This window comes from Hyla sarda, chromosome 5 (genome assembly GCF_029499605.1).
Source record: "Hyla sarda isolate aHylSar1 chromosome 5, aHylSar1.hap1, whole genome shotgun sequence".
Lineage (NCBI taxonomy): Eukaryota > Metazoa > Chordata > Amphibia > Anura > Hylidae > Hyla > Hyla sarda.
The window spans coordinates 345,782,978-345,797,008 of record NC_079193.1 but is presented as its reverse complement, the minus strand read 5'-3'; the positions used below and the strand labels follow the sequence as shown (position 1 = coordinate 345,797,008).

General features: G+C 41.0%; 1 protein-coding gene and 1 long non-coding RNA gene across 2 annotated transcripts in view; one reads left to right on the top strand and one right to left on the bottom strand.

Moving 5' to 3' along the window:
• Positions 1-14,031, bottom strand: part of LOC130274357 (fibrocystin-L-like) — a 352,807-nt gene that overhangs the window by 147,996 nt on the left and 190,780 nt on the right. The window contains exons 27-29 of the mRNA XM_056522609.1: positions 11,731-11,888; positions 7,151-7,273; positions 5,373-5,472 (exon numbers count right to left, since the gene is read on the bottom strand). Coding sequence (XP_056378584.1) covers positions 5,373-5,472; positions 7,151-7,273; positions 11,731-11,888 — 381 coding nt within the window. The remainder of the gene's footprint in view (positions 1-5,372; positions 5,473-7,150; positions 7,274-11,730; positions 11,889-14,031) is intronic.
• The window catches only part of LOC130274358 (uncharacterized), a 195,789-nt gene that overhangs the window by 154,473 nt on the left and 27,285 nt on the right, over positions 1-14,031 (top strand). The gene's annotated exons all lie outside the window — the stretch shown is intronic.

The window sequence follows — 14,031 nt, the reverse complement described above, 5'->3', positions numbered from 1 at the left end:
ATCTCCAGTCCCAGAAATAAAGAGGTTTCCGAGACTGGAGATGCAGCCCCGCATAGAATGTAGGTATTGTCAAAAATCTCAGAGGAGTCAGACACCTTATCCCCTATCCTTTGGATAGTCTTTTGCCGGATAACCTCTTTAACCCCTTAAGGACTCAGGGTTTTTCCGTTTTTGCACATTCGTTTTTTCCTCCTTATCTTTTAAAAATCATAACCCTTTCAATTTTCCACCTAAAAATCCATATTATGGCTTATTTTTTGCGTCGCCAATTCTACTTTGCAGTGACATTAGTCATTTTACCCAAAAATGCACGGCGAAACGGGGAAAAAAATCATTGTGCGACAAAATCGAAAAAAAAACGCCATTTTGTAACTTTTGGGGGCTTCCGTTTCTACGCAGTGCATATTTCGGTAAAAAATTACACCTTATTATTATTCTGTAGGTCCATACGGTTAAAATGATACCCTACTTATATAGGTTTGATTTTGTTGCACTTCTGGAAAAAATCATAACTACATGCAGGAAAATTTATACGTTTAAAAATGTCATCTTCTGACCCCTATAACTTTTTTATTTTTCCACGTACGGGGTGGTATGAGGACTCATTTTTTGCGATGTGATCTGAAGTTTTTATCGCTATGATTTTTGTTTTGATCGGACTTTTTGATCACTTTTTATTCATTTTTTAATGTTATAAAAAGTGACCAAAATACGCTTTTTTGGACTTTGGATTTTTTTTGCGCATACGCCATTGACCGTACGGCTTAATTAATTATATATTTTTATAGTTCGGACATTTACACACGCGGCGATACCACATATGTTTATTTATTAAATTTTTTACACTGTTTTATTTTTTTTATGGGAAAAGGGGGGTGATTCAAACTTTTATTAGGGAAGGGGTTAAATGACCTTTATTAACACTTTTTTTTTACTTTTTTTTTGCAGTGTTATAGGTCCCATAGGGACCTATAACACTGCACACACTGATCTCTCATCCTGATCACAGGCGTGTATTAACACGCCTGTGATCAGCATTATCGGCGCTTGACTGCTCCTGCCTGGATCTCAGACACGGAGCAGTCATTCGTCGATCGGACACTGAGGAGGCAGGTAAGAGCCCTCCCGGTGTCCGATCAGCTGTTCGGGACGCCGCGATTTCACCGCGGCGGTCCCGAACAGCCCGACTGAGCAGCCGGGATACTTTCAGTTTCACTTTAGAAGCGGCGGTCAGCTTTGACTGCCGCTTCTAAAGGGTTAATACCGCACATCGCCGCGATCGGCGATGTGTGGTATTAGCCGCGGGTTCCGGCCGTTGATTAGCGCCGGGACCGACGCGATATGATGCGGGATCACGGCGCGATCCCGCTTCATATCGCGGGAGCCGGCGCAGGACGTAAATATACGTCCTGCGTCGTTAAGGGGTTAAAAGGAAAATATTAGACATGTGCAATTCGGTTCGGCACGAATGTCCAATTTACCGAATGTTACCGTTTTCGGGCATTCGGACCGATTCGAATGCACGAAAACATATTTTGAACATTCCCGAATAGCCACGATAATACGAATAGCAAAATAACGAATGAATTCGTTATTTACCGAATGATGCGGTAAATAACAAATGCATTCATTATCCGTAAACGAACGTAAAGAATTCATTCTAATAACAAAAAAATTATAAAAAAGATTCAGTAGTGATGGGAAAAATTGTATCTAACGAAATGTATCTTTTTATTATGAAATGTTTATTAATTTTTAAACAGGGATCAATTTATGTGAGCGGGTAAAGCAGTAAAAATGCAGCTGACAATAATAAAAATGTATTGTGTGCGTGTTTTTCACATTTTCTTTTTTACATTTTTTAGGTAGTACTACTACTCCCAGCATGGAACACACTGCTCCATGATGGGAGTAGTAGTTACCTGTACTAATTGACAGATCGCCGGGGTCCCTTGCGATCCTCTTGTATAACGTATAGATGCAGCGGCAGTTCTTCTATGGTCCCCTGCACTCACGTATATATACAACTATTCATATTTCCCGCAGAGCTGTGATTGGCCAGATGGTTCCAGCCAATCACAGCTCTCTGTGAGAAATAGGAATATGTGCATATATACGGCCGTGCAGGGGACCATAGGAGAGCGTCCGCCGCATCCATACATTATACAGGAGCATCACAGCGGGTGTCAGGAGTGATACCCGCAGTGATCTTTCCTTAACTACAAGTACTACTACTCCCAACATGGAGTACACTCTGCTCCATGCTGGGAGCTGTAGTACCTGCATTCATAGACAGATTGCAGCGGTTGTCAGAAGTTACACTCGCTGCAATATGTCTATTAATGCAGGTACTACAGCTCGCAGCATGGAGCAGAGTGTGCTCCATGTTGGGAATATTAGTACCTGCAGTAAGGGACAGATCCCAGCGGATGTCACTCCTCCTGACACCCGCTGCGATCGTCCTGATGTGAATGTCGGGATCAGCTGTTCTCAGGGCTACAGAGCCAGAGAACAGCTAATGCTGAGCCGTAGGTTTAAATCATATATCTACTGCCCAGCAAGAACTTACAGTGAGCCTGCAATGTGTATACAGTATACACATTGCTGGCTCACTTAACCCCTTGCTGAGCTGGGCGCTATGCGCAAGCCCAGCAAGGAAAGAGTTAACTTACACTGCTGGACAGTGTAGGTTAACCCTTTGTGCGGTATACACTATATACAGCTATCTATAGATAGCTGTATATAGTGTATACAGAAGACGAAGTCCGCTTACTTCCCTCGAGCAGGTCCGTGTAGCTCCACCCCCTAGTGATGACGTCATTAGGGGGTGGAGCTACAGAAGGGAACAAGGCTAGTTAATCTGAAGCTCTGTTCACTTTGCCTGTTTTGTATAATGTGAACAGACCCTTCTGGCAGTGTCTACCCAGACAGGGAGACTCCAGCTGTTGCTAAACTACAACTCCCAGGGCTTAGCGCTAGCCCCAAAAACAGCTAGCACTAACCCCCAATTATTACCCCGGTACCCACCGCCACAGGGGTGCCAGGAAGAGCCAGTACAAACAGGCCCGGAGCATCAAAAATGGTGCTCCTGGGCCTAGGCGGTAACTGAGAAGTTGTAGTTTAGCAACAGATGGAGTCTCCCTGTCTGGGTAGACACTGTCAGAAGGGTCTGTTCACATTATACAAAACGGACAATGTGAACAGAGCTTCAGATTAACTAGCCTAGTTCCCTTCTGTAGCTCCGCCCCTAATAAAGTCATCACTAGGGGGCGGAGCTACACGGACCTGCCCGATACTCTAGGGAAGTAAGCGTACTTCGTCTTCTGTATACACTATATACAGCTATCTATAGATAGCTGTATATAGTTATACCGCCCAAAGGGTTAACGTACACTGTCCAGCAGTGTAAGTTAACTCTTTCCTTGCTGGGTTGCGCATAGCGCCCAGCTCAGCAAGGGGTTAAGTGAGCCAGCAATGTGTATACTGTATACACATTGCTGGCTCACTGTAAGTTCTTGCTGGGCAGTAGATATACGATGTATACCTACGGCTAAGCGTCAGCTGTTCTCCCGGCTCTGTAGCCCTGAGAACATCTGATCCCGACATTCACATAAGGACGATCGCAGCTGGTGTCAGGAGGAGTGACATCCGCTGGGATCTGTCCCTTACTGCAGGTACTACTACTCCCAACATGGAGTACACTCTGCTCCATGCTGGGAGCTGTAGTACCTGCATAAATAGACATATCGCAGCAAGTGTAACTTCTGACACCCGCTGCGATCTGTCTATTAATGCAGGTACTACAGCTCCCAGCATGGAGCAGAGTGTACTCCATGTTGGGAGTGGTAGTACTTGTAGTAAAGGAAAGATCACTGCAGGTATCACTCCTGACACCCGCTGTGATGCTCCTGTATAATGTATGAATGCAGCGGCCACTCTCCTATGGTCCCCTGCACGGCCGTATATATACACATATTCCTATTTCTCACAGAGAGCTGTGATTGGCTGGAACCATCTGGCCAATCACAGCTCTGCGGGAAATATGAATATGTGTATATATACGTGAGTGCAGGGGACCATAGAAGAGCGGCCGCCGCATCTATACATTATACAAGAGGATCGCAAGGGACCCCGGCGATCTGTCAATTAGTACAGGTAACTACTACTCCCATCATGGTACAATGTGTTCCATGCTGGGAGTAGTAGTACTACCTAAAAAAAAAAAAATTTAGTGAAAAACACGCACACACTACATTTTTTATATTGTCGGCCACATTTTTAGTGCTTTACCCGCTCACATAAATTGATCCCTGTTTAAAAATTAATAAACATTTCATAATAAAAAAGATACATTTCGTTAGATACAATTTTTTCCATCACTACTGTATCTTTTTTATGGTACCCTACGAAATTTTAATGTAAAAGGTATCTCCATAATTTTTTAGGATCGCTAAAGTCCAAAAAAGAATAAAAAGATTTACCGAATATACCCGAATGCCGAATGTATCCGAAAAATCAAAACCGAAAATATTACCAACCCTCAAATGTTGACCACTCTATCCCACTCACCAATCTCTATGCCCAGACACAGACACAGACACAGACATCGCTACTCAGACTATTTGTAATCAAACATACAAGGCACGATCTCCATGCAGACATCTATAAGCGCTACAGACTATTTGCCACACTGAATATATATTGAATGTCTATTTTATTTTATTTCATTGTATGAATATTTTATACATTCACTACCTTGCTTATCGTGGTGAGTACGATGTAAGGGCCCGACAAAGGACACCACAAGCACTATCATTGTAATAATAAATTGTTTTAAATAAATTCACTGGATCTACATCATTGTTTTCATATATTTTATATACATAGAAACATAGAATGTGTTGGCAGATTATTCGGCAGACTAGATGCCCAATAATCTGCTGACACATTCTATGTTTCTATGTATATAAAATATATATGAAAAATCTGAATCCTATCAATAGGCCCAGGCCCTTTCTTATATGAAGGATAGCCTTATGCTTATCCCATGCATGCTTAAACTCCTTCACTGTATTTGCAGCTACCACTTCTGCAGGAAGGCTATTCCATGCATCCACTACTCTCTAAGTAAAGTAATACTTTCTCATATTACTGCAGAAACCTTTGCCCCTCTATTTTAAAACTATGTCCTCTTCTTGTAGTTTTTCTTCTTTTAAATATCTTCTCCTCCTTTACCGTGTTGATTCTCTTTATGTATTTAAAAGTCTATAGACCCATTTAATGGTCATAATCAAGCCCAGACTTGAGGAAAGTGTACCCCCACTTTATAAATTATCATTATGATTATAGCAAAATATTTGATGCCTTTTTACCTGTATTAATAGAATATATGGTTGGAGTTTGTTTTGCATCCCAGGTGTAGTCACAGTTTCCAGAACACTTTGAAGGAATCCCATTTATGTAGACTTCAACCTTTAACGTATAAAGCAAATTATGTTATTAAAGGAGTACTCTGGTGCAGACTACTCCTGCTCCATCCTGCCCGGGCTGCAAAAAAAAATGAAAATAAACCATCACTCACGTTCCTGGGTTCCCGCGGAGCGCCACTACAGCTGATAGGTCCTCCGGTCCATCTTCTTCATACTTCCGTGTGAACAAAGCGTCACATGGCGCTCAGCCTATCGCTGGCCGCTACAATGTTCTGCCTCATCCCATAATAGGCTGAGCGCCATGTGATGCTTCGTTCACACGGAAGTATGAAGAAGATGGACCGGAGGACCGATCAGCTGTAGTGGCGCTCCGCGGGAACCCAGGAACGTGAGTGATGGTTTCTTTTCTTTTTTTTTTTTGCAGCCCGGGCAGGACAGAGCAGGAGTAGTCTGCACCAAAGTGCTTCTTTAAGTTGTCTTATTTATATAGCTGCAATAATTAGTACACCTACACATTAAACCCACAGAAGATTTAAGGCATCCAAGTTATGGCAGCTTTCATTGTTCTTAGAAGACTATGTACACGATTTTTTTGGTGTATAATTTTTGCTTATTCATCCAGAAGTTCGATAGGAAGTTCTGGCTTAGAATCTCCTTTCTAGTTAATTCCAAAGGTGTTAGATGGGGTCAGATTTGGCGCCACCTAGAGGCATGGTAAGCACCGGCCTAGAATGCGCCTAGAGGCCCCGGACACCCCCAGCAAGTGCAATTTTAAACTTTCTGAACGCCTTTAAGACTCTCACAAGTCTTGTGGCTCTGTCCTGTCACATCAGGCAGCGCTTCCTGGGCGTGCAGCATCTGTATGATACGATAAGATAAGGATAAGAGCTGCGAGGAGAGGAGCGCATGATGCGGAGGTGATATGGGGGCAATGTGAGGTGCTTCTTATATGGATGTTAATGTAAGGGGAAACAAAGTGGGCATTATTACTGTATGGAGCAGTAACAAGACGTCACCTATGAGTTTCTACATGTAACTGTAATCACCCATACTTTCTGCAGAGCCCGTGTAGAGCTAGGCCCTCTATGTGTGGATATTAATCTCTGTAGAGTAACTTTTATTCAGTATCAGTATAGTGCAAAAAAGGGGTGCAACCAAGGTCTGGGGGACCAAAAGAGCAGAGCCAAGGTGATGGCAAAATAAAGCATTGCCGAAGGTGGCAAAATTCCTTGCACCGGCACTAGATTAGGTTTAGGTTAGTGCTCTGTACAGCCTGTCAAGTTCATCCACACCAAACTCACCCAACTATGCCTTTATGGATCTTTCTCTGTGCATTGGGGCACAGTTATGCCGGAGTAAAAAAGGGCTGAACCCAAACTTTTCTCACAAAAGCAGAAGCATTCGATTATCTAAAGAGTCTTGGTATGGTGAAGTATTAATGCATTCATCTAGACCGTTAGATGTCATGGTCTTGTCATGGTTGGGTTCACAATGATCATGATGGCTGAATCTTCTACACTAGGATAATAGTGGTAGTAGTCTCCTGAGGCACTGTCTGTGTATATATGTTCCCTGGTTAATGGTTGTTGGGGTATCCTTGATGGTAACGTACTGGGACAAAAAGGTAACTTTGAAGATAACACCTCACCATTTTTACTGATATACCATCTTTATATTTTATAAATTTCAGTGATTTAATTAATAATGTATATTTCCCATACCTGTGGCTTTTTGTTTAGTGTCCTCATAAAATCCCCAAGCAGACGCTGACGAAATAGTCCTCCGTTGGTTACTTTTACTGCATAAATTTCTGCTTGATCTCCAGTTACCTTGGAATTATTTATCTGAATAAGACATAAGGCTTAGACTAAGGTATGGATTTTTTAAAATAATCTTTGTTGTAGCATTATTATTTGTAATCAATGTGTATTTCTGTTATATTTATCAAAAGAGTACTAACTGCAAAAAACTTCCTCCTCACAAACCTCACTCTGGCTGTAGGGAAACTAGCCTCAGCAGGAGCCCTCCCCCACTGCTATATGTGCAATAGGACATAGGGTGCACTAAGGTATAAGAGGCTTAAAGGGGTACTCTGGTGGAAAACATTTTTTTTTTATCAACTGGTGGCAGAAAGTTAAACAGATTTGTAAATCACTTCTATTTAAAAATATTAATCCTTCCAGTACTCATCCGCTCCTTTATACTAGAGAGGGCGTTCATGTATTTTTGAATTTCCTTTCTGCCTGACCGCAGTGCTCTCTGCTGACACCTCTGTCCCTTTTAGGAACTGTCCAGAGCAGGAGAGGTTTGCTATGTGGATTTGTTCCTGCTCTGGACAGTTCCTGACATGGACAGAGGTGTCAGCAGAGAGCACTGTGGTCAGACAGAAAGGAAATTCTAAATGAAAAAAAATTCCTGTGGAGCATACAGCAGCTGAAAAGTACGAGAAGGATTAAGATTTTTAAATAGAAGTAATTTACAAATCTATATAACTTTCTGGCACCAGTTGAATTTAAAAAAATGTTTTGCACTGGAGTACCCCTTTAATTCTCTCAACACAGTCTGTAGATACTACACAATTATCCACTGATCAACACTCACTTACCTTTAAATACACGAATAAGAAGAAAGGAATGAAGCAGCAATCACCCAAAAGATTCTTCCACATATGTATATTTTATTTCTTTCTTTAAATATGATGGGAGACAGTAACTGAATGTAAAATCCTAGCGGGGAGCAAGAGACGCAACTCTCGAGTGCGGGGGCATACCACTGCATGACGATTAGTTTCACGTCATCCAGTGGTACACCCTCGCACTGGAAAGCTGCGTCTGTGGAAGAATCTTTTGGGTGAGTGCAGCTTCATTCTGTTCTTCCTCTTATTGTATTTACCTTTTGGACTGCATACTTTAGTGAATGCTGGCACCACCTTCCACACATAGGAGTAACAGGAGTACACAAATCCAGCTTTAATTGTTTGAATAGGTCTTGTGTGTACCCCAGGTGCAGTGCTTGTTTACTGCTGTCTTCTATACTAGTTAGTGTTGTACTCACTCACCTTTGTCTTCTCTAAATGACTGGTAACAAAGACAATAAGGTTATAGTATTCTGCTTACTTGATATAGTCAAATAATGATAAAAAGTATCAAATCAGGCCTTTGTAACGGAAGGATAGGTTTATTTGAATATGCACAGCACTGAAGATAAAGATCCCTCATCCCCCTAAAATAGATGTAGCAGAGCTGTATTTGTCATTTTACTTACACAGGGTTGCATTGTCATTATGGCTTCATTTTAACAACTGTACAATAGCCGCAATATCCAGACCTCTCATGGTGAAACTGAATTAGAGTTAGTTCACTATTTGGAATTAATAATGTAGCAGGCAAGATTTTAGCTGGAGGGTTCTGGCAAGTATAGTGTGCCCGAGGAGCTAAGTTACAGTGGGGGTAGCAGCAAGCCACTTTGCCTTGGCCAGGTACATACATATTTGGAGAGGCAAACTAAATATTACTGCTATAGCTTATCTATCCAGGCACTGCCATATATGAATAGATATAGCAGTAGTGAAGAAAAAGCCCGGGGTTCCTCTGGCGCTATCCGCAGCAATGACAGGACTTCAGTGAATTGTAATATCCAATACACTTAATTTGCCCAAATCCAGACGCGTTTCGGGACCCAGTCCGTTTTTCAATGATACAAATGGCTTACAAAACATTGGTACAATCTGTGTTATATAGACTACTGAAAAAAATCCTGATTGACAGGATGCCTCGTGTGATCAGCGTTCCTGACTCAGGGAGCACATCCCTATGACGTAAGCAATCCTGTATCCCATTGGATTAAAAAGAACAAAATAGCTAAAGTATAAAATTATTTAAAAAACTTTTTTGTTTGTTATAAAAGGTTGTTAATAAAAGTAAAATAAAATAAATGTGTATTGATAACACTTTTGGTCCTTTTCATTACGGCAATGCTTCCTTTATGTTGTCTCCTATGTTCTCTTTCATACTACAATAGGGTGAGAAGTATATTTAGTTTTCTATTGTCATGTCCGCTCCTACATCAATAAATACTCCTTTCATCAATGTTTCTTTATTTGTTTGTTTTTTACTTTCTTACTCCAATGCATTACCAGTGCGCTTGCGTTTCTGTCTGCTGTTATTCCTATGACAGTTCGTACTGGCCATGCGCAGGTGCACCGGCCATGGGACTCTGACAGTACTTCTTGGTGCTCCTTATTGTCAGCATGATCGTAAGTTTTTCTCTACACATTTTTCTTGTTGATTCTTCTAATATACGAAATCGCAGGCATCTATACTTCTTGGTTGTTCTTCTCGGTATTAACTACTTTTTGTTCACAGAATGTATAAGAGATCGTAGCCCCAGTAAACCCGATGTTTCCCAATTATATTAGGAATTTGGATACAGCATTTTTCTGATGTAAATTTGCTTCCTATTGTTTTTATACTTCGGCTGCGGTTATCTTTATTAACTGGGTAGATTATTCTGTTTCCAGTCGTTAATTAATAAAGATAACCGCAGCCGAAGTATAAAAACAATAGGAAGCAAATTTACATCAGAAAAATGCTGTATCCAAATTCCTAATATAATTGGGAAACATCGGGTTTACTGCGGCTACGATCTCTTATACATTCTGTGAACAAAAAGTAGTTAATACCGAGAAGAACAACCAAGAAGTATAGATGCCTGCGATTTTGTATATTATAAGAATCGACAAGAAAAATGCGTAGAGAAAAACTTATGATCATGCTGACGATAAGGAGCACCAAGAAGTACTGTCAGAGTCCCATGGCCGGTGCGCCTGCGCAAGGCCAGTACGAACTGTCATAGGAATAACAGCAGACAGAAACGCAAGCGCACTGGTAATGTATTGGAGTAAGAAAGTAACAACAAACAAATAAAGAAACATTGATGAAAGGAGTATTTATTGATGTAGGAGCGGACACGACAATAGAAAACTAAATATACTTCTCACCCTATTGTAGTATGAAAGAGAACATAGGAGACAACATAAAGGAAGCATCGCCGTAATGAAAAGGACCAAAAGTGTTATCAATACACATTTATTTTATTTTACTTTTATTAACAACCTTTTATAACAAACAAAAAAGTTTTTTTTAAATAATTTTATACTTTAGCTATTTTGTTCTTTTTAATCCAATGGGATACAGGATTGCTTACGTCATAGGGATGCGCTCCCTGAGTCAGGAACGCCGATCACACGAGGCGTCCTGTCAATCAGGATTAAGACACATACTAGTAGTAGTCTATATAACACAGATTGTACCAATGTTTTGTAAGCCATTTGTATAATTGAAAAAGGGACTGGGTCCCGAAACGCGTCTGATTTTGGCAAATTAAGTGTATTGCATATTACAATTCACTGAAGTCCTGTCATTGCTGTGGATAGCGCCAGAGGAACCGGGTTTTTTCTTCACTACTGCTATATCTTGTTCGCATTGGACCATCCAGGATCCGATTCCGGGAGGCAGCACCGCAAACATCACACAAGACGATTCATAGTGGTTGTGGCTGTGACACAACCCCAAAAGGTGAGCAGAATACCTCACCGCATTTTCCCGATTTTGATCACCAATCTATTGTCTATACGTACTGTCCCATGGGAGGCTCTGCCTGTTTGTTTATCTTGTAGCCATATATGAATAGATGACACACTTGTATACCTAGTACCAAAGGAGAAACAAAACCACTCTAAAGACCGTAAAGTAAAGATAAAAACTTCTGTTAAACTTCATTTTATTAGTTTAACATACAGTACATAAAATTACTGTTACTGTTACTTATACTATATGTACTGCTATTTAATCTGCACACTACCCCTAATATATGGTGTAGTTGTGAGTATATAGGCTGATGGTTTGGTGCAATACCATTTACTATATGAGAGTTTCTCCTGCTTTATGTAGATACGCCGATCCATGATCCTAGCCACTTCTTTATTGTACTTTCATTCATGCACTTGCTCTTTTTTTCGTCTTTTATGCATGTTATACAGGGCTCATTATTTGCTTGTCCGTAAAGTACTATCCCCTTCCCCAGTTCCCACATCTTTTTTCTATGCCCATTACTGTATGTGTAATTTTATGTACTGTATGTTAAACTAATATAATGAAGTGACTTTATCTTTACCTTATGGTCTTTATAGTGGTTTTGTTTCTCCTTTGGTACTTTATTGTTCTATACCACTAGACCTTTTTTGTATATACATGAGTACACATTTAGCTTCTTACTTCTTGGAAAGGTGAAACTTTTATACCTGTAGCAGTGGCTGGTATCCTGCAGCTGTTAAGAACTTTATTTGCCATGTGTATCCTCTGCAGTCTCCATATCTAAAAGGTATGGAAACTTGGCCCAGTTCTGGAATACCCTCTAATGCGTATTTCAGATCAGCGGCTGAGATGTCTATAGGGAGATCTGTAGATCAAGCAAAGAAGGAAATTATTGACTGACAGGTTATAGAAATCATAGTTCAAAAATGTTTTCGTCATTTATCAAAGCCAGCTTTAAGGGTGTGCACCAGATACATTAATTCCCCTCCTGAAGGGTTGTCGTCACAATAAGCCTGGTATTTGAGGCTATTGATCACCACAAATCTTATTGATAATAACTTAACAATATTATAATGACATGGAATTCTACTGCTGCTCCCAGGCTTTCATATTGTAAACCAATGTTAGGCAAGGTATGGTGGTTTGCAATTAGTTAGTATGTGACACAGCTCATAATGGCACCATACAGAATATATTAATTAGGTGTCCATACTCTAAAGCAGGGGTTCTCAACTTGTGGTATGCGTACCCCTAGGGGTACACCACGGGTTGTGCTGGGGTATGATGATGCGCTGATAAATACCGGCCATGCATTGGCCAGTATTTGTCAGCGCAGAGTGGGGAATGGCCGCGGCAGCTTTCTGTAAAGTACCACGGCCGCAGCCCCGGCCACGGCTACTTTACGGGAGCTGTGTAGTTGCCAGGCAGACGTGAGATGTCCCCTGCGGAGGTGCCGCACAGTGCAGGAGGACCTCACGCATCAGTTCAACCGGGAACGGACTCCGAGAACGGGATGCGCTGTTTACCCGAACAGGCCGGGTAATGTTAAAAATAAATAAAACTAAGGGGGAGATTTATCAAAAACTGTGCAGAGGAAAATTGTCCAGTTGCCCATAGCAACCAATCAGATCTCTTTCATTTTTCAGAGGTCTCTTTAAACATAAAAGAAACAAGCTGATTGGTTGCTATGGGCAACTGGGCAAAGTCTTGATAAATCTCTCCCTAAGTGTATGGGAGGGAGGGAGGGATGTTATTGTATGTATTTATGTATGTGTGTATATATATATATATATATATATATATATATATATATATATAAATATAATTTTATGATTTAGTTTGTCCACGGGTACTCTTTGCGTGTAAGTTCCGCACGAGGGTTACCCGCGGACATACTCTCACCATTTGGGGGTACAGTTGCGAAAAAGGTTGAGAACCACTGCTCTAAGGTGATTATTATTAGGCACTGTATGGTATGGTTGTATGTCCACTGCATGACAGTATTCTATATATATAGGAAGGACCACCAAAAGAAGGCACTGCATTGTGCAAAGTTCCATGTAGGGCTGGCTCTATCAGCTTATTACTTAAAGGGGTACCCTGGATAGCAAAAAAATATGAACATTTTGTCATCCTCATGGACAGACCAGAGACGGAGATCATGCCCCTTTTAGAAGTCATACTGACAAGTCATGCCCCCTTTCTAACATCCATCTAAGTCACCCCTTCTATCATAGCTCATCAGTAGTGTTGAGCGTGAATATTCAAAAATGTTACCGCAAATATCGGCAATTCACGATTTCGAGAATATTTCGAATATAGCGCTATATATTCATAATGAGGAATATTCGTTGTTTTTTTTTCTTAACTGTACACATCACAACAATGATGTGCACTGCTTCCAGCTTGTGGTCCAAGACTCCAAAGAATGCTCCAATATTATTTACTGTGTGAGTTGTTGATGCAGATATGCAAATATTCTGGAATATTGACACTTTCAGAGAACACTGACCCCTCCCTTCATTTAGTAGTGTAGGGTATAGTGTTAGTTAGTTAAAGGAACATATCTCCGGACCGAAGTTACGTATTGTAGTCAGTGACCCTTATCGATCTCCTGTTTACCCACACTATAGCCCACTGTATTGTGTTTAGAGTGGGTGAACAGGATGACTGTTTTCCTTTAAAAGGGTGTGCAGGAGGAAAGAGCTGAGAGAAAATGGAGCCATGGGCAGAGGAGAAATGTGCATGGGGAAGCTGTAAATGGTTCCAGAAACAAGACAGGGGGTTATGTAAATATAATCCACAACATGGGAATATGTGTTTTTAGGGTCCCCAGAAAACCTCTGTGACTACAGACCTTATAGAGTACCTGTCACCAAATAAACTGTTCTCAAGTACCTCAGGCTATGTTCTCCAACTACTCCTAGCATCCTAGCACCCCTTCTGCCCTTAAAAACTATTTCAGAGCTTTAAAAAGCTCTGTATCATACCTTTCCCAGCAGGTATGA